Below are 23,609 nucleotides of genomic sequence, written 5' to 3'. Positions count from 1 at the left end.
AAAAAAACCGACCAAACCAATTGTTTGATACCCCTATTTGTCATCTTTATTAATAGATCACAACTCTCACATCTAAACAATGTGGGATGTTGGTATCAGTCCCCTAACAGACTCTATCGTTCTCTAAGCCTCTAAAAAAATAGCACTTTTTGTCGTAATGCGGCACATTAAATTAACTAAAAAAAACCCCTTAAAATTCCAATTAATTAAACAGTTTGTCTTCGAATGGTGGGGCCTAAGAAACTCACAGTGGCAAGCCAATTAGATTGTCAGCTTGCGGTTAGCACATGGTGATTAGGTACAAAGTCATATGGGGTTGCCTTACGAGACGACACGTGTTGGAAAATGCAGAGCTAGCGAAGTCTCTCACGTGCTGGACGTGCCCCTCACAACACGCCACCCGGAAGGACTTTCCTTGCGGCGTGGCACATGCGAATGTTGTTAGAGTAAAACTACATTTCATGATACGTATGTATTTTGTAGGTTCTGAGAATGTATCGCATCAGCGAGAGTTATCATCATGCATGTAATGATGGTCACGATGTCTAATCAGCATATATACTCTATATGCACAAAATACCTGTTTAGTCGTTTGCAAGGTAGACCACACCAAATTCATCCGACATGTAATTGTATTTTAGTGAAATGTGATTTTGGTATCATATATATATATATATATCATAATACATGTAAACACTCTTGGTGCATATAGGTAGGAGTCACCATTTGGCTCGCGAGCCTAGGCCCGGCCTAAAATTATATCGGACCTGGGCAGCCCAGCTCAATGCCTCAAGCAGGCCTAGGCTCCATTTCTAGGGACCCAATTAGACACCATACATTATTTATGTAAATATAATATATATATGCAGACAGTGTACAACTACAACTACATATATATGTATTATGTACATGTGTATATATATATTTATATGAGATGGTTTGTTGTGGAATTAATGAACCATGAAATTTGAAAAGACATTTTTTGTTCAAATTGGGAAAAAGGCAAACATGTGTGAATATGACACTATCCGAACATATGAGTGGAAAATATCTCTAGCAAATTCTCAAGTCAGCAAAAGTAGTAGAAATGGATTCCAACCAAAATTATTGTGGTGTAATAGAGTGCTCAACTTTAACCAACATGTGTGAAAATAGTACACAATGAACCAAGTTTTGGATTTTCCCTTTAGAGTGTGTTTGGATTGAGGGATTTGGGGAAGGAAAGGGAAAGGAAGAGAAGGGAAGAGAAGAAAAGAGAAAGAATAATACATTTCTCTCTCATGTTTGGATAGATAAAAAAAAAATGAAATGAAAGAACATTAGTTTAATTTACTAATTTGTCCTCATTTTTATATCAAAATGTTATGTACAATGATAAAATATATTTTTAACTTATAATTAAGTTAATTAGTCATTCATTCCCTCCAAATGATTCCATTTTGAGGTGAAGAATTTTGACAAAAATTTAATGAAATCTTCTCTCCAATTTCCTTCAAATCCCTCCCTTTATTTTTTTTTATAAACTATCAAAATAAGGGAATTGAAAGAAAAATATATTTTCCTTTACTTCCCTTTTTCCCAAATCTCTCAATCCAAACACACTCCTAATGTTGTTACACTTGTGAACCAAACGTTTGGTTGGGCCCGGATAAAAAAAAAACCTTTGGTTGGGCCGTTTGGACTTGACCTAAACGTTGGATAAGACTGGGCGACCAGCAAGTGTAATTTTTGGGCTTGATTTGGTTGAGCCGTTGATAAACTTGATATAGGTTCTACATTTCTATTTCATACGTGGGTGCCCTTGTGGGCTAGAATGAAAGTATGAAGCCCAGTGTCGCGCATCAGGACTAACTTACAAGAGTAGCTGGGCTTGAATAAAATTTGAAGCTTTAGTCCAGTGCTCTTGGTCTTAGGATGGACCAACTCAGTACTTATAATAGTAGATACTTAAACGTAAATAATTATAATAAAAAAAAACCCGGCCTTTTCATTTAAAAATACCCCCCTAATAGCCGTCCACGATTAATAAATACAAGTGGATATGATTAGACTAATGCCTCTCACGTTTTTATTCGAGGACGAGGCAAATACAGATCATGATTGAAAATTATAACTTTCGCTAATTACAGTCTTGACCACGTCAATGATCTTGCTCACATCATAACGATTTCATGATCTCCACTAAAACAAAATTAACATAATTAAAATGATTAGTGCAAGATAATAGCTAGGTCAGCACGACTAATCCACGATAGATTAGACCTGGGAGCTCCGCAATTTATTTAGAATTATAGAGTTTATAATTTAAATCTAATAATTTAACAAGTATGTCATATAACATCACTTTTTTTTTTTTTTAAATTTGTGTGACTTTTTCGCCTCTATTACATGTCGTTAATTATACACTCTAAAAAATTATGAAACCCTAAATCTCGATGGGTTACGTCACATATGTGTGCACATTTCCCTAAACAAACCTCGTGGTTGGTCATGCCGAGACCCACAGTAATCATTGGGGCCCCATAGTCGGTGATCATAAGAATTTTTCCGCACTCTAATTGGTCCGTTCTCAAGTCAGCCATACACGTGGCAATATGGGAACAAATAGGAGGCTCCCCGCCTAACCGTCCTAGAAGACAGAGACAGGTGGACGCAAACCGGCTATTCCAGTTAATTCCCCAAATATCATGTATATATGTATAACACGACTGAGCATTGCAACAAGAAAGCACCATTAGTAGAAAGAAAACAGAGAGCAAGTGAGCAACTCTGTTTCAAAGATGCCGATCAGTAGAATTGCAATTGGATCTCCGGCTGAAGTCGGCCAACCGGACACCCTTAAGGCGGCTCTCGCTGAGTTCATTTCCATGCTCAGTTTTGTCTTTGCCGGTGAAGGCTCTGGCATGTCATTCAGTGAGAATAAACTTTGTACTTTTTGGTTAAATTGAAGAAATTGATTAGTATTTTGTAGAATTCACAAACATGATTGGGATTTGTGGTGTTTTTGATAGACAGGCTAACGAGTGATGGGGCAACTACACCAGCAGGCCTAGTGGCAGCATAGCTAGCCCATGCATTTGCACTGTTTGTGGCGGTTTCAGTGGGTGCCAACATTTCTGGAGGGCATGTAAACCCTGCCGTCATATTTGGTGCCTTCATTGGTGGCCACATAACATTCATTAGGACTATTCTCTACTGGATTGCCCAGCTCCTCGGATCTGTTGTGGCTTGCCTGCTCCTTAAGTTCTCAACCGGTGGACTTGTAAGAATTAATTAACCACTTTTCAATATGGTCCATACACAATTAATGTCAACCATTGAATTTGATTACAAATCCCAGTGTTTTTTGTTGTGGGAGTTCCAAATACTGAGATAGAACGTAAACGATTTCATATGGATCATGAGAGGCTCAAGATACGATTTCTATCTTAGTATTTGAGATAGCTGAGACAAAAAATACTAGAATGCTTAATATTTTCGGATTAAAATTTGTGTTTGATGTGTTGGGTTTCAGGAAACAGCGGCTTTTGGCCTGTCGAGCGGGGTTGGTGTTTGGAACGCAGTAGTGTTTGAAATCGTGATGACCTTTGGTTTGCCGTGGACCCAAAGAGGGGTGGTATTGGGGTGATTGCACCAATCGCAATTGGTTTCATTGTGGGTGCCAATATCTTAGCCGGTGGTGCCTTCGATGGTGCGTCCATGAACCCAGCTGTTTCATTTGGACCGGCCGTGGTTAGCTGGACATGGGACAACTGCTGGGTCTACTGGCTCGGCCCATTTGTTGGTTCTGCCATCGCTGCCATTGTTTATGAGATCTTCTTCATCAGCACAAGCACCCACGAACAACTTCCCTCTTCTGGCTTCTAGAATTCGAAAGTCTATTACAAACTCAGTCCTTGTGATGAAAATTTGTTTGTATCTGGGTTTTGTTAATTGTTGATGTAATGTGATTCGTCTTGTTTTAATTCCATCGATTGCTAAGTACTTGGGAAAGTCTGGTGGTCAAAATTTTAGGTAAGGTCACATTTTCTATAATTGGACCAACAAACTCATCTGATTAAAATAGTGGGCTTAGCAAATTGACATGCATAGGCCCACAAACACAAAATAGGCCAGCTGGTCGAAGAATCTGGACCCGGGACATGGACCCATGGCACTTCCTCTAGAAAGTATTCGTAACTATAAACATTAAAACAATAAATAAATAAAAAAGATAAATCTTTATAGGCTTATAGCAATTTTTTCCTAGACAGCCACCAGAAATTTTTCTTGGATATGGATTTCACCACGGGTTTTTATTCTGGGCTTGGCCCAGTCGTAAGTCTGAGCCTCCCAAATAAGAAACTCATTTGGGCCAAATCCCTGGCTCGGCCCATTCCTGGGTGATAGATCCGCCGCGTTTAAAAACTTTTTCTCGCGCGTGAACAATTCTAAAAAGACCACAAGTTACTAAATTGCCGCCGCGGTTTCATTCGTGCCTTCCTCTCTACTCCTCCGCCTCAAAGCAGAGTCCCTCGCTGTTTCGTTTGGTTTCCAAGAAATCTTGAGAAAATACGGTGAAATCACAATCTCGTTGAATGCTTGTTTTTTGTATCCCTATTAAGCAGGAACCAAACGGTGCATTGCTAAGGAGTAATAGTCGCGTTTCCCTCCGTTTCGTAAGAGCTTTGCTCTCTCGTTTGTCTCGATTGGTACTGAAGCTTCCCTAGTAAGTTCGCAGAGAGTTCTATTGTGAAATTACTAGAGCCGCATTTTTTTAAGTCTTTTCCTACCCTCAAGCACCGTTTCCGTTGAATGCAGATTCAGTCTCATTAAGAAACATGGTTCCTAGGGTTTTGAAATTGCTTCGCCAGGAAAGGTACTTCGATTTTTTGTTATTTTCATATTAGTTCCTCCTGTTCTATTTCATTTACCATGACAGTCAATTAAGTTCAAGTGACTTGTTAGGCATGTGGACTAGGGATTTTGGGAAATTTACTTATCTGTTAAGCAGTAGAGCACTTTCGCCTCTGATGTTATGATGTATTTGTGTATGTTAGGTTGTTGGCTGACCAAATACCATAGCCACTTTTTTCATGAATGGGTCGATGGAATGTTCTTAAACTTCAATTAAATAAATGTAATTTTACCTTGGTATCTAATCACTGAGCTAGTGCTAGTAGGACGGAAGGATTGAAAGAAATTGGTATTAGGACTGTATCCAATGAGCTGAATATGTCACACAGATCAGCCAGTGTGGCCGATGACATTCTCCTTCCTGATTTGTTTTCCATTTTTCTTTGTTCTTTGGCATCTCTGCCCTCGCCAATTTAATATTTCTGGCGAATCACTCCTTTTTCCTTACCCTCGACCAAAAGTTAAAAATCAAAATCTAATAAATGTTTTATGGAAGATCCTACCTATGTTCTCAAATTGTGCATGATTTTCTATCTCCCTAAGAAGGCTTATATTGTGAAAATTATTTATGAAAATTCAATTCTTCTGGAAGAGGGATGGAAGCAAAATAGTACCTGAGATGAATATTGTCTTGTTGACAATCAATTATAGACAACGTCACAAATTTTCTTTCCCTGTGAATATTCTTAACTTCATTATTCGATATCTTCTATAAAGCGTATGGGGTTTACCATAATTGTGAAGGTGTCCAAGGAGGTTGTAGATGTCAAATGAGGCATTAAGTAGATTAAGGTTTTTGACCAATGCCTGGCATTGACGTTATATTTTGATGAGAACTTACTCCTGCAATTTTGAAGTTTTTAACTGAAGGGTCGATATAAGCTCTTTCTGAAAAAGAAGGGTAAAAGAGAGGACATAATCAAAACAATTTGCTACACGTATTATGCGTGATATCACTTGGCTATGTGGATACTTATGTATCTTTTGTGTGTGTGTGGGTATCTACATGTAGGAACTACATAGACAGATTGCCCTGGTAACCATGAAATCGATGTAAAATAGGACAAGCTTAATAATGAAAACTTAGAGGCATATTATACATTACATCCATGAAGATGCCAATCTCCATGTAGGAGGTCTGATGAAGTTTCCTCCTCACTTATTATAAGTGAGCACACACAAAATGCTGGAAGATAAATATCCACAGGATAGTTACACTGATTTAAGGACATAGAAAACTACATCAGGAAGCATAGAGAAAACCTTACTGTACAGGTTAGAGCTTTGTTGGGAACTTATTATATATATGAACGAATCTAAATAAATGAATTTCTGATTAGCCGGTTAAAAACACTCTTGCGTCTTCATTGCAGGGAAAAAATTCATCTCCAGGGAGAAACATCTTACTCTCTTCTCCGTCTAGCTTCCATAGTGTGTCTGAACAATACTCCCATGAGGTGGAAGCCACTGAAGGATATAAAAAATTGCAACTTCCTTCATCATAGAATCCATTAATCGGTGTTATATTGCTTTCCCCTGATAGATCTATATCTTTCCATATATCATCCATAGAGTAACCCTTTTCACCTTCTTTGACTACCTCCTGGTTCTTTCCTGCCAAATCTAGCTTGTCAGGTCCTCCAGTGTCATAAAAGCTAACTCCTCCGGAATCTTGAACCGGGAATGAATTCACTGCCGTAACATTTGATGATGATGAACAATGATTGGAAGATGACTTTGAGTGGGAAATTGCTCGTTTATTCTCCTGAGCCTTTTTTCTCATATGAGTCCTCCAATAGTTCTTGATCTCATTATCTGTTCGCCCCGGTAACTTCCGAGCAATTCTAGACCATCTTGAAAACAGGTGTGCATCATGGAAAAGTCAGGAAAAAGAACAAGTGAAGAATCGGCATGTCCTAGATGAAGTATATAAAAGAAACCAAAAATGAGATGGAACCTGTTTCCCCATTTGTGGTGCAGTTCCAACACAAGCTTTTCTTCTTGTGGTGTCAGCTTCCCTCTTTTGAGACCTGGATGTAGGTAATTAACCCAGCGCAACCTGCAACTCTTTCCTGTTCTGTTCAAACCTACAACAAAATCATTGGTTAAAGGATGCTCCTTCTGAAGCCACCCTTTTCCATATAAAGCCTACCTATTTTTTTCTCCCGCCACCTTCAAACCTGTAACTTTTGCAATAAAATCCCATCGACGATCTCCAAATAAGTGAACAAAGTTGATCAATAGAATGTCCTCTTGTTCTGTCCAAGGACCCTTTCGAACTTCCTCTTGCACTATCTTCATTATTATTCCCTTTATCTCTGCTCTAGAACTTTTTCCTCAGAAGACAATTTACTTTACCTACTTGGAGACTTTGGTGTATACAACTAGTATATATATAAGCCATTTTCCATACGCTTGGTAACTGTGCAAAATCTTTTGTTATTATAATATAGGAAAATGCTTCTTCACAGTAAGTGTAGTGCGCACATACTTACTTAATAATAGGATCCTAATGCATATGATGTCAGCCGCTACGTACAATGCAATAACCAAAGTAAGAGATTGATCTGTTGATGTAACTCTCATAACCAGCCCTCGCTATCATCTTCAATACTAAATTATAGCACTGTTCTAAGCATTGAATTGCAGACTAAGATGTTAAGTTGACGCATTTTGATTATATGATCAATCAATGGTGTCTCTGACTATATGAGCTAGTCATGGGTAAAAAATTATTGTATTACTAATTAAGAAGTACAGACTCCTTCTTATAATAGTGTTCAATATTACTCGTATGCTAAGATTTTGTATAGGCGGTATTATGTAATTCCTGTCACATAAAGTGGCAAAAAGTATAAGCATAAAGAAGAGTGCTGTATATAAAAAAAGACGAGCACGGGACTTGATTGGATAGAGGAGAATAAATTGATGGAAGTCCCTATAGTTCCTTCCCGTCCATTCAATTTAAGAAAATGATGGTAGTGTCTCTTGACTTTTGGAAAAGCCACAATTTTAGAAGCTAGGTAAATGAATGAAAAAGAAGAGGACAAAACTCGGAAAGCAGGGAATAGAAAGGAACTGTTCAGGGGTCATATAAGTGGCCTGCTCCGTCTTAAAAGTGTATATGGAACAAGATATTATTCTGGGAAATATGTTTTAATTGTTAATTAAACGGCTTTGTACTTAAGAGTGCATACGGAAGTTGGATTTTAGTGCATCTAGCAGCTTTGTCTTACTTTAGATATACTGTTGTGACTCAAAACTAGCTAAAATTAGTAGCTTTGCTTTAATAAAGCCTGGTGAGTTCTTCTAAATAACGTGGTGATGCTGTTGGTGTTGTTTCATTCATGCTCTAGACAAATTTGCCATCATAGATAGATTATGAAATTGTTATCTTTGGCGTGGTTTAAGAGTGAATAAATTAGCATGACTAATTGATGCAGGGTTAGGAATCCTTATTAGAGTAGAATTTCCTTCAGCAATCTTTTTGCTACTGCCTGGTCCCTCTTTCTCAAAGCTAGCTTCTTCATTTGGCTCACTAATAGATTTGCTCCACAAGTGGTCTACACGCTCTGAAGTGCTATTCAGTTTCTTTACGAGGTAGTTAATAGATGTTGTGAGGGACTCCAGTGTAATTTCAGAGGATTGGTTCTCCCCCTCGGAGGTAGATTTCGTCATCTCCTCGATTTGAAGACTGTAGTTTATACCACTCCTTGTTAGCATAAACGATTAGAGAGATTGTAGGTTGCTTAGAACCTGCTCCGATACCAACCAATGTAGTTTGAAACTAGTGATGCAGATTTGTGTTTAGGATTGAGCAACCTAGACACTAAATTTTAGACCAGTTTGTCCTGAATCTCTCAGGTAGGGTTGGATAGTCTTACTTTCCCCTCTCAACCTCTCACTGAGCTTGTAAAGGAATCTCCCCTATTGCAAATATTGCTGTAAAATTTCAGGCTGCCTATTACTGAGGCAAACAAGCCTTTAAATAGATGTTACAATGAAATCCTAGTAATATTAGAAAACCTAGAAGCAACTATGCCTGCTTATTTAATTTAAAGGAAATTCTACTCTAATAAGGACTTGACCTGCAATTTAAAGGAATGCTGCCAATTTAAAGGAAATTCTACTCTAATAAGGATTCCTAACCCTGCATCACTAATTTCATTGGAGATTATTGTCATGGGTTTCATTTGACAACTAGTGTTAAAACAAGTATTATTACTGCCTTATTTATACATCGATGTCATAAGCTTTAAGAAGTTTGTATGAACGTTTTAACATAGATTGTTTTCAAGAATTGACTGCTGTTGAGTTTTTACTCAAAGTCATTGACATCGAGATTTGTGAGATATTTGCTTCTATAAACAGATATGCAAGCTCTCTCTTAATTCTCAGTGATATGAATTTCAAATACAGAATGTTTGCATAGCTGATTCGATATTAAAAAAATACCTCAAACTTTTATTTTTTTGTTTTATCTTGAAGGGAAAGGTATCTCGTGGCCGTAGGGCATTGGATAAATGACATAAAGATGCTTAATTGCTTTGTAGTTGAAAAAGCTCTATTTAGAATATGTATTTTAAGTTTAAAAAGTTAGGTGAGATAGTTTTCCATCATGGCATGCTGGTGAATTCTTAACCATCGCCTAAGGGCATTGGTTAACAAAACCCTATCTTGAATTAGAATGGACGGGGTGTAACATTGTCTTTTCAAGCTTTGTTGAAAATGTGGGTTAAGTATGGCATTCAATTAAAAAATGTTCGTAAATTGCTTTACAGTGCATTTGCAGAGATTGTTTATAGCATTTGTTAGAATTAATTAACGTATTGAACTTGCTTCTATTACTTTCTAATATGTATTGTGATATTATTGGATGCACAGGTCTCAGTGATTACATCATTTTGATTATTGGTTCCTGCTTTCAGAATTCTACAGGTGGATCGAAACTGGTAAGATTCCTAAAGATCTAGATATAGTTTATGTAGTTGTTAAGACCACTCGTTATACAAGGACCACCAATCAACACAAAATTTTGTCCTGTCCTAGGCTTTCTATTTCAATATGATGTGACGACTCAATATTTGGAAATGGTTGAAGGTGGCTTCTATATATATGGCACTATAAATAACGAGATAAGGGGATATCCAAAGTGGAATATCGCATCATATATGGGGGTGGTTGATGTTAGCACTGTATCCAGCACGGTATGAGTTCCACGAAGCAAAGAATTTCAAAGAAAATGAAAGGGGGTGGTGCCTCCTCGCTTTAAGAATTAAGAGACTAGTGGGGTTGGGATAAAAAGATTACCCAAAAAGACAAAGCACTGTGATGTGGACACCACCCACCTGTGGCTGCTCCACTTAATATTATCCCCAATCTCTCGTATGCAAGTCACTAACTGTACTTTTGGTACGAGTGTTTGGCTTTTATTAGAATAGAATCTAGTCTAAAGTGTGTCCGCACAGATTTGTGTACTGCCTTACATTCTTCCGTAGAAAAGATTATTCTCATGAACATACCAGTAGACCATCTCCCATGGTCTTTGGATGATATTTTTTTGCAGTTAAACTTGCAACTTACGAAAATATATATACTCATATGATATTTATTGAATGCTAATTTTCATTAGAATTCATGTCTTCCTCAGTATATCCCAACTATATATATATATATTTTGTGTCTGGCATCGTTGTTAAATTGTGTGTAGAGTATTGATATTCGAGTTTGTTTTTTTTTTTTTTTTTTTTTTGTTGATATCTTCTGGTATCTGCTAAGTTTCGTAAGCATCACTACAAAATTAGAAGCAATACAAAGCTAAAACTAAACTACAAATAGCTCTGTTTATGTAAATGGTTAGAACTATGTCTATAGATTGTAATTAGTGCTTGTTTGAGTTTTAGAAGCCCATGAAACTAGCAGTGGCTGTTTAATAATTAATAAGTACGTCGTAGATGTGTATTGTATCTTCGTAAAAATTTTTTCTTCTAATAATAAAAAATCGTCCGGGTATTGATCAGCAAAGTCATGATTCCAAAGCAGGTATGACCCCGTGACTACGTATCTATTGTTTCCTACATCGTGTCTCAGTCCGACCTCTCTCGGCCTCCCTCGATATTGTGTCTCTTGATTCTCTTCACTTCGACACCAATTCCCCTTCTCATTGACAACAAGACTCCATGTCGTCGACATCAATTCCTCCACATCGATGACATCAACCCATATCTCTCCGACCTTGATTCCTTAATCGTCTTGAATTCGACCTCCACTTCACCTTGACCTCGACCTCGACCCTTGTGTTGAAATACCTCTCCATATGAGACTTTCTATCGAAAGCAATAATTCCATCCCTCATCTGAACCGGTCTCGAGTCGAAGCCTTGTTTTATCAATCATTCATTCATATTTATCTCGAAACACACACTTGTCTCGTGAGTAACAATAAATCAAAATGTTAGACTTTTTTATGACAAAAAATAACTTCAGAGCTTACTTCTGACACATCTGGAACAAACCACCATTGTCCAATCAACCTAAAGACTCGTATCTTTGGTCTAAAAACCACATCTAAGAAGAATCAATTGTGGGATATAAAAACGGTCTTTTGCATCATTGATCTCATCACACTAACTTGATCGCAATGAAGCTTCCTTGGCCGGAATCTCTCGTCAAGGATCCTCTAACGTGTTGTGTGAATTTTACAGGATTGCTAGTAGCCCCTAGATATAAATCATTGATTGTTGAATCTTGCCCCCATAATTCCAGTCAGATTTGCTATCGTGAGTTCAACAACTATGGGGCCTAGACTCGTAGTCCTTTTTTCCACAGCCATTGAAATTGTTCATTACTTCTTTGACTTTATGATTTTTTTTTTAATTCGACTTGCTTTGTGGAAGGGGTTGTGGACACGTGCACTTTCTTCAGGCGGCTATAGATATATTAGCGGGACTAAAGAAAGAAATAGTGGCTCCAACAATTAGCCCACTTTTCTAATACTATCCTTGGACCAATACATTGTGAAGTCCATGATAATATATAATAATTGATATGATAAGGTGAGGTGATTTTAGATCACATATAGTTTATTTTCCTTGTTGTGCTCGATGGGATTAAAAATAGAAAGGACTGGCAATGGTACATATTGGTTTTGACGTTGCATTTTGCACTTAACTACTTGTTGTGGTGGAGGGAGTCCCATTTGTCGGGATCTAGAAGAATTGTCTTTGTCATTATGATTGATCAGGTTTACGTGTTATTTAATTAACTGTTGCTATTTATAGGGGCCAAATGATGGCGACTTTGCATGATAGTGCTTCCAATTGTAATTTTTTTTGACCTTTTTTTGGATGGTGTTCAAATTTTTCATAAAAATAATGTTAAATCATGATTTAAAATGTGTTATTGAGGATTTTGAGTGCTCATAATGGTAGAAAATAGTAATTTTGAAGAAAAAAAATTCTTAAAACTCTAAATCTTATACCTTAAACATTAAATTCTAAACCCTAATATGTCATTTTTGAGGAAAAAAAATCTCATGATTTAAAATGGTTTGGAGGAAAAATTGTAGCCAATTCTAATTAAAAGAATTGTGACCCCAGCATTAGGGCTGTTGAAATTAACCTCTCAGACTGACCGCTTGAATCGATTGGTTTGTTATTGTCAAAGATATGTTAATGAGGATCGATTGAAACCCCAAAAAAATCGATTAAATCATCAATAATTGATCAATTGGTTGGTTATTTTTAAGCAAAAAAAAGAAGGGTTAGAATCAGCGGTTGACACCCTACCTAGCATGGACGATTAGCCTATTATGTTAGCTATATCAATTTGTTGTCCATGAAGAATCTAAAGCGGGAGGCCTTTGCTACCTTTTTTTTTTTTTTTTCCCTTGCGCGGAGGCAGTGGTTGTAAATCATTGAAATCAAAGTGAACTTGTTGCTTTCATTGCTAGGACCTGTTGAAGTTATTTGAAAGTATATGAAAGTGGGATTAGTGATCCAAAATCTGGAGCATAGTAGATGACATTGTTGACAAGAAAAGATTAAGGATAATACTATGTTAGCCAATGACAAGATTCCATCTTAAGCGAGTGTGAGCTCTGTAGTGATGGTGTTGTTTGTAAGCTATCTCTATCTAGTTTACAACCTAATCTCTAACTCTCACTAGGTACACAATATCATATATTGCTTAAAATATTGCGTCCTTTTTATTGTTGTTTTTTAACATGATAAATGGGTGGGTGAATTTGCCATAGGATACGAGCAAACTGCGCTTATCGAGAAGTGCTGGTCGGGACCATTGGATATGACCATTGATTCTTATCCTGTCATCCAATGGTTTCTGTTTTATCAAAGGTTTCTGGGGGGTTTCACTTTTCCAAAGTCGAGAGGAATGTGGCAAAACACCTAATTTAGGTTTTGGCTGGTTGGAGGGTTCAGGGAGTGTCCAATGGTGTTCGCGAACACTCCCACTAAACTCCTTTTTCCCCAAATAAGTACAACTAGTCTTTGAACTAATCCCCTCCCAGCCGTTCCCAACCAAACTCTCAATCCCAACTCATCCATAGCCCCATTCCAAGCGAAGCAGTGAAAATTTTATCATCTAACCAAAGATAATATTTTATTTTGACCCTAATCATGGTGATGTCATGTTATAATAATATATTTTTTTAATAAGTTGTTTTATTGTTTTTGTTATTGACGTGGGATGGGATAAGAACATGATCAAAGATTAATTTGACACACTTAAGATCATGCCTATAATAGGTAGCGTGTCGACAGGACTGGTTTTCTTACATTTTTATTGGTTTTTTTTTTGTTGCAATTGGATCATAGCCCTCTTTCCCGGATAGTTAGCAGTCACCCTAGTGCGGACTTGAATTTTTAAGTCATGCGGACTTTTTGTTGTTTGGGATAATTTCATTAAGGGGAGTTTTAGTCGCATCTCAATATTTACTAAATACACTCATTGTTAAGCATAACCCATGAAATCACCATGAAAAATATTATTATAACATGGGATCAAACTCGGGTCATCAATTTTTGAGAGCGTATTGATTGAAAAATGGGTGGAATGAAAGCGTCTTGTCACGAGGAGTCCAAAGGTGGTGTCGGTTTCCTCCAACAGTGGTCAGCTTGTACAGATCGGACGACTTTTCTCGTGATGGCCATAGATTTTCGAACATGACTTCGATGATTACGGTGGACAAAACTCATCGGGGTTGGTCGGGTTTAGTTCATAGTGGCTTTAGCTTCAATTTGGTAGTAGTGGTTACCGGATTGGTGTTCGAACGTTGATGACACCATAGTAGGCAATGGGTGCTCGTGAGGAAGAAGAAAGAGATGGTGGGGGTGTGATGGTGGGGAGTGATTAAAGCTCTCATTTTATTAATTTGTAGCCAATGTATATTGGGCTGTACGTAATGGATGGTGAATGGGCCCAATATTTGAAGCTTTAATGTGAGATAGGAAAAAATTGGGCCTGGACTACAAGACTTTCGGTAGGTACACTAGTACAGTGTCCAAACAGGCTGACTCCTAGTCGTTACATAATATGGATATCTTATTCGGCCCATTTGCATTCCGAGTCTACAAACTCCGCTGATCGTTGGCGATTATGGACTAAAATAAACCCACAAAAGAAATCTATGAGAGACTCATATTTACTCTTTCCTTTTGGCCTTTTCTCATCTTGAATGAAGGCACCCTAGTTTTTTTTTTTGAAAAGGTCAAAAGACTGAATATATATTTCATAACTCACCACGTGAGTAAAAGAAATGGAGACCATCAAAGGTACTCGGGTCACCATAATGATGGAATACAACCAAAATAAGAAAGTTGGACAAAACATATAATAATAAGAGATAAATCAGCTTATAAAACACCTTATACTGATTCTCCTCCTAGGCTTTGCATATCTCTTTCCCAAGCTAGCTTCTCTGCATAAACAATATTCACAACCGAGCTAGGAACTTCCTCAATCCAGACATGCATGTCTTGGACGAGGAGCGCATGTTTGGCCATGGAATGAGCAGCCAAATTTGCTGTACGTCGCACAAAGACAACCTTCCAACTCATGAAATAGCCTAGCAATCTCTTGATTTCCTCTATCACTTTACTCCATACAGCACGGGTTGGAACACTCCCATTAATTGCATTAACAATGACAGCAGAATCACCTTCAAATATCAACTCAGTAAAGCCCAACTCAGAAGACAATTTCACTGCTTGTAAACAAGCCAAAGCTTCAGCCAAGGTCGGGTCTAGTATAGTAGATCTCACCAATGCACAACTGGCCAAAACGTCTCCATATTCATCTCTAAATACAATACCCATACCTGTACGATTAGTTTGAGTATGTATAGCAGCATCCCAATTAGATTTAACGACATTCCTAGGAGGACCTCGCCAGAACTCTAGTATCCGTTGATTATTCTCCGAAATTCCGCCAGGTTGAGGGACTTCCAAGCTTTGTTTAGCTTTAATAAAATCATCAGCTGTATGAATGCCTCTCAAGGCTATCTGTGTAGGATGCACAAAATTCCCTTCATGTACAAACTTATTTCTCCTTAACCAGATCATCCGCATTGTGATTGCCAAAGTAGATACTTCTTGGGTAGAAAGAACACACCTTATATCATTCCAAAACTGCCCAAAGGACCCATTGAAGTACGAATTCAGCTTTTGTAATTTTCGGAGACTAACACAAAATACATCTCGTGCCGAAGGGCATTCCCAAAGTGCATAGAGTGTTGTTTCATTATTCTGCTTACACAATTGACAAACCGGGTTATCAAGAATATGCCTATGATGTAACAAAGAATTAGTAGGCAATATTTCATGGACTGCACTCCAAAGAAAAACCCTCGTGGAAGGAGGGACATTCAAGGACCATATATGAGTCCAAACCGTAGTACAAGGATTAGCTATTGGCTCCGAACAAGAAGCAGATGGTCTTTTTCTTATTTCAATCGCACGGTAATATCCACTTCTAACTGTGTATGAACCATTGGATGTCCCATTCCAATATACTGAATCACTAACATAAGGAGACCCAATTGGTTGTTTCAATATCATACTTGCTGTTTCCACCTCAAACAATTCCTCTAATAGTCTAACATTCCACCACCCAATTGACCAATCTATAAGAGTATCCACCATATTTGTCCTGGGAATGTCTAACTCTTCTATATTAACATTATATATAATTGGTTCCGGCAACCAATTATTCCCCCAAATATGTACTGTTGCTCCATTCCCTATCCTCCACCTCAATCCATCTTCTATGAGATATCGTACATTCAAGAAGCTTGTCCACAAGTAAGAAGCATTTCTCTTCTTCTCCACCTTAAGGAAATCAGTGTTCGGAAAATATTTGGCTTTCAATACACGACTGGATAACGAGGTTGGGTTTATAATGATTCTCCAACACTGTTTCGCAAGTAATGCATCATTGAACGCCTCAATATTTCTAAAACCCATCCCTCCATTTTTCTTTGATTCACAAAGTTTAGACCAAGAAAGCCAAGCTTTATAAGTACTTTTGGAATTATCACCCCACCACACCTTACGCAGGATTTGATCCACCTCAGTACAAAGACTCTTAGGAAATTGAAATAATTGCATTGCATATGTGGGTATAGCTTGTAACACAGATTTAATAAAAACTTCTTTACCTATCTTGGATAAGTTTCTATGTGACCAACCCATGACCTTCTTCCTCATTTTATCTATGCTTTCAACTGATTTGAAATGTTTTGGTGGTCAAATATTCAGATTTAGAGTCCAGATTTCTCCAAAGACGGATTATAACACCCAACTGCTTCTTTGCCTCCTTGTACGTAGCAGTCTATTTAGGTTACTCTACTGAGACTGACTATTTTTGAAATGTAATTGTTCAATAATATCATTTGATGGGGCCAACTGCATTGTAAAAGTGTCGTGGGTCAATGCACGTGTAATTTCATGTTTGCATGGTGTGGGAAAGTTTTGGACTATTTCGCCGATAATTTAGACTTCCGACCACCTTAATATATATTTAATATGCCAAATGCGTAAAATTCAAACTTGCGTATATTATTTTACACCATAAAATCATATGGTATTCCTGGTGGTCTAAAACACATTCTAAGAAACATAACACCGTCATTTATAGGAGAAATCACAACTCCAATGGGAGCCATTTGGGATGCTCCAAATGTTACTTTTTTTTATGAATGGAGTGTTAGTTATCCACAATTGACAACATTTCATACTTGAAAACATGTAAAAATTTTATTCATACTTCATATTTGGGTGTCTCTAGTTTGATGAATAGTAATTTTGTGGGATCCACTCAATCAATTAATTGATGCCACATCATCTCTTGCCTCTCTTTTGTTTTTGTTTTTCTCTTGTAAGCCCCACTGAACATTTAGAATGTTAACACAAGAGTACCCATTGTGGGTTTATTGGAGTGTTACACTTGATAAATTAATAGATACACAAGAATTGAGGTGTATGGAGTGTGGAAACAAGAGTGCCCATTGAAGATGTTCTAAGATTTGGCAGCATCGCGAGCGTCATTTATTGATCTAGTCGTCCATGTGGCCGGCTCCATCTACTGATATCGGTGCGATTCTTGTCCAACCTGGCCCATGATCTTTCATGGGTTCTGGGTCCACTTCATGTCAACTGGGATTGAATTAACGTGGGCTCCACGGCCATACTTTTTTTCTCTCAATGAGCGCTTGTGTTTGGATATAGTCAAAGTTAGGTGTGGACCTAATAAACACAAAGCAAAGGTCAACTCATCTCACTTACTTTGAGTAAATATATATATATATTTGAATTTCGGAGAAAAGATTGATAGAATAATCATCACATGTATCACTTCATAAAAACATTAAAAAGTAATACTAATAGTTATCGAAAGCAGAAAAACGAAGACTACTATACTGTGCATTTCTTTAGTGAAGTTTTGTCATATTTATCCTCTTTATAGTATGTGAGCACGAGATTGAGAGTTTTTTTTTTTATTTTATAAGTTTAGACATAGAGACTGAGCTTATCCACCATTTTATTTTCGTGATAGCCTTATGAGAATATGTCGTTGAGGGAGCACCTGATGCTTGGTGGGAGTAGAATTTGTCACTCAACCAACTAAGCTACACTTTTTTTTATTTGGGATGTAATGTAAATTGTTGTAGAGTGAGCTCAAATAGATTCATAACAAATTGAGAATTGAGCCAATTGAGAGGCTGAATTTTCAATTGTTTGTTTAAAGTAACCCGAAATAATTGACTTCATTCTCAAATTTGAATATGGTCTCTGCCAAGGAGGTTTCACTCCTTGGCACTTGGCAGTCAAGCAAACGACATCGTCTTACAGACCCTCTGGTATCTGTGACTGATCTGCATCTAAGCGCAATCCATAAAATGATAAAATAGCCTAATCCCGTAATTTACATATGACAGAAAATGACAGCAACAGTTTTTGTTGTGTAGCTGTTGTCCGCCGCATCCCTAATTTTTGAAATTTTCTATTCACACCATCCCTCCCTCTCACCCTTTCCTCCTATAAATCCAAAATCACCTTCCCTCACTTTCTCCCTATACGTTGAATCAGTTTCTCGCCAGTCAAACAAAACAACCACTCCTTTCATCTCTCACTCTCACTCTATTGGTCGTCTGTCTGTCTTTGTATGCAAATAGAGACACAAAGAACGTGAAGGAGAAAGTCATGGCGGTCAGTTCCAGAGGAAGCACCGCGGCAGCAGAGCTACGGATTTCTAGGAGGTGGAAAGAGCGAGAGACTAGTCCAGAGAGGAACAGAGTTTGGATCGAACCTAAAAGCAGGACCAGCACTGAGAGGAAAGTTCCTGTCGTTTATTCTCTCTGCAGGAATGGCCAGCTTGAGCAACCTCACTTAATGGAGGTCCCCCTCGCTTCAAACGAAGGACTCCATCTCAGAGGTAAAACGACAAACGGAAATGTAGTAGTTTTTCACTTTTTTGTGTTCTTTTGTTTCTGTTTGGTTGCCCAGAAATTTGATGGAAAAAGGGAGTACGAAAAGTATTTAAGCTTACATTTTGCCTTTCTGTTTTGCTTTCCCGTTCATTTTCGCAGCAACCAAACAGAAAACATGTAATTCGTTACTAGTGCCTCATTCGTAAAATGTCTCTGTTTCTCAGATGTGATAAACCGCTTAAATCAACTTCGAGGAAATGGAATGGCTAGCCTCTATTCTTGGTCATCCAAACGGTAAACAAACGAAATACTCCCTCACCGCCTGATCTAATTGAGCACATCTGATTTGATTTTATCATCTTTTACATCACCAGGAGCTACAAGAACGGATTCGTATGGAACGATTTAGCAGAGAACGATTTCATTTATCCAACTCAAGGAAACGAGTACGTTCTCAAAGGATCGGAGATTATAGAGTTCGACGCTGCTTCCATTAACTCTAAGCCCCTTCAGACGACGTCGTTTCGAGCCCTTAAACCGCCTGATATAGAGAAATCGGGTGAAGAATCAGATTTCCCGGTTATCACGAGGAGAAGGAACCAGTCTTGGAGTTCCATCGATCTTAACGAGTATAAGGTTTACAAGACCGAGGCAACCTCCGAGTCGACTCGAAATCTCGCCGCTGATGCGTCTACGCAGACGGATGATAGGAGAAGACGGAGAAAACCGGTCAAAGAAGAAGAAATACAGGAATCTCAAGAAGAGAAAGATCAGGAATCGAACCAGAGTACGGAACTTAGTAGGGAAGAGATATCACCTCCACCGTCTGATTCTAGCCCGGAGACTTTAGAGTCCCTGATGAAAGCTTGTGGACGGCCGACGCTGAGTTCTGGAGAAGAAGCTGCAGTAAATCGGACATCTGAGAGTTGCCCGAGCGGGAGAATGAAGGCATCCATGGTCCTGATGCAGTTGATTTCTTGCGGTTCGATGTCGTTTAAGGACTGTGGACCTACATTGGCGAAGGATCAAGGGTTCTCATTGGTTGGGCACTACAAGGCGAGGTTGCCTCGCGGCGGAGGGAATCAGGTTGGGACTTCGACAGAAATTTCTAATTTTACGGGGGTAAAATTGGAAGACAAGGAGTATTTTAGTGGGAGCCTGATTGACAGCAAGAAAGAGGATATTCCAGTTCTGAAGAGATCCAATTCCTACAATGCAGATCGGTAAGTAATTTCTAATCAAATTAACACTAGTTAGTGTCACTTGTTACATTATCAGACTTATGATGCCATAGCAAATTCAACTCCTTTTGGGTTGCTCGACTGATCTTTACTGCTTAATGATGTATGATTTTGGTCTTTGCTTCATGATAATGTACTTTCCTACGTTGGTACTGTATTAATTATCCGTTAAGATCTTAAGATTCATGTGTCTTGTGCTTGATAAACAATGAACAATCCAACTTGAAAAGTCTGTTTTCGTAGTTTAGTTTTCTTGTTTCAAATGACTTGTATGATTTTGGTCTTTGCTTCATGATGATGTACTTTCCTATGTTGGTAGTGGATTAATTATCCATTATCCATTAAGATCTTAAGATTCATGTCTCTTGTGCTTGATAAACAATGAACAATCCAACTTGAAAAAGTCTGTTTTCATAGTTTAGTTTTCTTGTTTCAATTGACTTGTTTGGCACTAGAGTTGTTTGTTTTCACCTATTTGTCATATGGGTATGGTCTGGCGATGCTATTTTCATTACCTCCTGTTTGGAAAAAGATAAGACATCGCAATAACTCTACTGCCATCACATCCTTTCCGAGAAGTAATTGTTGTTCTTTTCTTGCAGTTCACCTAACAATAGTAACTCATCCATAGTACATTGTATGGCTTCTTGTCCTTTGATTCTGAATCAGAATACAATTGATTCTCTGTTAGCTTTTTTGGTTGTGATTGAATGCAAGATTTGAACCAAACTTGGACAAAATGCCAACTAGTTACTGTGCCACTCTGATGGACAGCACACTGGCCATAGTAAAATATTGAGTTATCAGTGTTCTTCTGTCTACATCTCATTTATGTTTTATTTATTTTTTTTATCTAATTTACATTTAATCCGTACCAGCCAAATGAATTATGCGCATTAAGCTTGTCAATCTTCAATTTCCCACCATGTGAGTGTCAGATATTTCGTTGAGAATTTAATCCATCATCATCTGGAACAGCAGCTGTACTGGAATTCTGCATCTGTGGGGACCAAACTATTCTCTTCTCATTTGAAGAGTTGACTTTTAGTTCTATGTGCTGGAGTTGATGTAATATTTTTGGCCTGTTTATGCAGGACCTCGCAATTGCTCAAGGCAGAGAATGAGATGGATGGAGTACGAGTCAAATGCATACCAGGGAAGCCTAAAACACAGCCATCCAAGAGTGAAAGCAACACTGATATTCATGGTGGGGATAGTGGCAGTACTAGTCAACGATGGAGCAAAAGACTCGAGGTCCAACAAGTTGGGTGAAATGAAAGTGAGCTTCGTTAATTGGAAATACCTGAAAAAGACAAAGAAAACAAACTGAAATATGAATGAATCAAGGTACAAAGGCTAAATACATGGTGAAGAATACTGGAGCTCGCATTATGAGGAGGAAAAAGCTACGAGAAAGTATGGGACTTGGGAGTGTTCCCATAAAGTTATTTTTGTTGAAGCATGTAAAACTGTCGACATTTTCGTACCCTTTAATGCTTTTGGGAGTTAAATATGCCTTAATTCCGGTGACTTAGGTGCTAAACTCCCAATTGTTTAATGCTTTTTGACTAGTTGATTTTCGACTTCGAAACATGGGATGTGTAGAACGTTGCCCTAGGCACCGTCCACATTAGAAAACATAGATATTAATAGGTGTGTTTGGAAATGGTTTTGGTTTTTTGTTTTCAAAAACTGATTTTAAGATTAGATTTTGAAAACAATTTTAAGAAATAATGATGAAAACAAAATTCATTTGATAGAGGATTTTGCACGGAGAAAGAGGAAAGATGAAAGAGAAAACAGAAAATAATTTTACAAAACTTTAAATAACAGTTTTGGTTTTTTAGTTTTTAAAAACCAAAAACAGTTTTCAATTTTACAAAACAGTTTCTAAAAACACCCAACCAAACGAATTTTCAATCCCATTTGAATTTTCAAAAACAGAAAACAGTTTTAAAAACTGTAACCAAACAGGCCTAACAATCTTTCAGGCTTTTCCTCTCCATTTTTTGGCACATAAAAATGAAAAGAATAATGCTTGAGACTTTTAAAATGTGACCCCAAAAAAATATTCATTTAATGTGAAGTGTTGGATATGAAGTGGGTTCTATATATATGTTTTTAATCAATGGTTATTTTAATGGCACATAAATTTGAGGGATTTTTGGGGGGTTTTTAACATTGTCTAAATCAAAACTACAAACCATATCACAAAACCAGCTCCAACCCATTCAATTTGTTACGGACTTTCTCAATCAAATTCTCTATAGCCCAATAAGAAACCAAACCTAAACAAGGCATTAACAACCATTAAGGCTACTGCAATTGAAGATCTAATCATTTTTGAACTTCCAAACTAAAACTATCGCCTCACCTATTAAGGGTGGTAAAAAATCGGTTTTCGGGTCAGACAACAACACATATCTACAAAATATTGATATGTACAGACCTTAACCCGGATTGGATTTCGGGCATACTTAATTGACCAAACTCATATTGGTTTAGATCAGATAAATAAATCGGACAATAATTTAATTCGAGCTAGGGTCCGGATAAGTAAAACGGACAAGATTTATGTGCCTGAACCCGGACTCGGTTTTAAACTGGATAAAAATTTTGTTTTTAAACCCGAATTTCGGACATATCACTTATGTTCAAATTTGATTTAATCGAATCAGACAAATTCGATCATTCGGATTGGATAAAATTTTGCCACACCCTACACCCACACTGTAGGATCCTCCTCGACAGCGTTGCAAACCGAAGCAAGCAAAATTTCCCCAGACAAAAGGAGGAGCTATGACAGCAGAGTAGAAGCTGTGATGTTTTGACGTATGGCTTCTATTTTTGTTGCAATGTAAGCACCCAATAATTAACCAACTATCCCTATGATGAGAAAGCCAACAACACAGAAATGCAGAATTGATATGTTGCGATATCGTATGAACGGCAACTTTGTCTCCATGATCATTAGGTGTGCCTTTTCATTTCATTCCTTTTGTATGAAAACAAAAGCAAACCATTCGATAAAACCGACACGCATCAAAGACAATCTTTCGCACGGCCCATTGTTTCAGACAAAGAACAAATCGCTTCGTGGACTTCCATGACCTATGACTATTAGTCCAAGAATGTGTGGGCCAGGGGCGACTTGTATTGTTATTTATCTATGGTCCTGTGGATCTGATCCGCTGTAAGATACGAGGTTTGAGCTTTATTGAAGCCCAAAAGGATTAGGTTTGTGGTTGCCAATATGGATATGGGCTTAATTCTAATGCAGCCTTCTTCAAACTATACTTCAATTAGTTGTACATCCGTAGCATTGCATTCGTGTAATGATTTGAAGAATGGGTAATAATTTGAAGAATGGGTAGACAAGCAAAATTGTTTTAATAAACACTTGAGATATTGTTTCATATTGGGGCAAAGGTCCTTGTGAATTTTGTCCCTAAAATAGCCCTCAAGTGTTATGAGATTGGACACATCTTATTAAATGAATGAAACTCTCACATTTAACCGATGTGAGAT

General features: G+C 37.7%; 2 protein-coding genes, 1 long non-coding RNA gene and 1 pseudogene across 3 annotated transcripts; 3 read left to right on the top strand and 1 right to left on the bottom strand.

The window, feature by feature from the left end:
- The first annotated feature begins 2,780 nt into the window (after nt 1-2,780).
- Nucleotides 2,781-3,990, top strand: LOC119981783 (annotated as a pseudogene).
- Nucleotides 3,991-4,455: 465 nt separating this feature from the next.
- LOC120008504 lies at nt 4,456-10,535 on the top strand. Its single transcript, XR_005470522.1, has 3 exons — nt 4,456-4,708; nt 4,801-4,858; nt 9,781-10,535. It is a non-coding gene; the product is annotated as an uncharacterized LOC120008504 (long non-coding RNA).
- On the bottom strand, nt 5,966-7,255 carry LOC120008495 (transcription factor MYB59-like). Its single transcript, XM_038858840.1, has 3 exons — nt 7,077-7,255; nt 6,854-6,983; nt 5,966-6,749 (listed from the first exon to the last, which is right to left on the bottom strand). The coding sequence occupies exons 1-3, from the start codon at nt 7,195-7,197 to the stop codon at nt 6,233-6,235; spliced, it is 768 nt and encodes a 255-aa protein (XP_038714768.1). The 5' UTR covers nt 7,198-7,255; the 3' UTR covers nt 5,966-6,232.
- Nucleotides 10,536-18,406: 7,871 nt separating the features above from the next.
- LOC120006882 (protein UPSTREAM OF FLC-like) lies at nt 18,407-21,731 on the top strand. Its single transcript, XM_038857002.1, has 4 exons — nt 18,407-18,845; nt 19,065-19,134; nt 19,215-20,063; nt 21,176-21,731. The coding sequence occupies exons 1-4, from the start codon at nt 18,614-18,616 to the stop codon at nt 21,351-21,353; spliced, it is 1,329 nt and encodes a 442-aa protein (XP_038712930.1). The 5' UTR covers nt 18,407-18,613; the 3' UTR covers nt 21,354-21,731.
- Nucleotides 21,732-23,609: the final 1,878 nt, after the last annotated feature.

The sequence above is a fragment of the Tripterygium wilfordii genome, chromosome 2 (assembly GCF_013401445.1).
Source record: "Tripterygium wilfordii isolate XIE 37 chromosome 2, ASM1340144v1, whole genome shotgun sequence".
Classification (NCBI taxonomy): Eukaryota; Viridiplantae; Streptophyta; class Magnoliopsida; order Celastrales; family Celastraceae; genus Tripterygium; species Tripterygium wilfordii.
The sequence above is the reverse complement of the archived record's forward strand: the minus strand, read 5'-3'. Positions and strand labels throughout refer to the sequence as shown.

What these genes read in the sequence shown, in the direction of transcription:
- LOC120008495 (XM_038858840.1), bottom strand. Translation starts at nt 7,197, where the DNA reads ATGAAGATAGTGCAAGAGGAAGTTCGAAAGGGTCCTTGGACAGAACAA. An exon ending in TTTTATTGCAAAAGTTACAG is followed by an intron (nt 6,984 to 7,076) that starts GTTTGAAGGTGG and finishes ATTTTGTTGTAG; the next exon opens with GTTTGAACAGAACAGGAAAG. An exon ending in CACCACAAATGGGGAAACAG is followed by an intron (nt 6,750 to 6,853) that starts GTTCCATCTCAT and finishes CCTGTTTTCAAG; the next exon opens with ATGGTCTAGAATTGCTCGGA.
- LOC120006882 (XM_038857002.1), top strand. Translation starts at nt 18,614, where the DNA reads ATGGCGGTCAGTTCCAGAGGAAGCACCGCGGCAGCAGAGCTACGGATT. An exon ending in TATTCTTGGTCATCCAAACG is followed by an intron (nt 19,135 to 19,214) that starts GTAAACAAACGA and finishes TTACATCACCAG; the next exon opens with GAGCTACAAGAACGGATTCG. An exon ending in AATTCCTACAATGCAGATCG is followed by an intron (nt 20,064 to 21,175) that starts GTAAGTAATTTC and finishes CTGTTTATGCAG; the next exon opens with GACCTCGCAATTGCTCAAGG.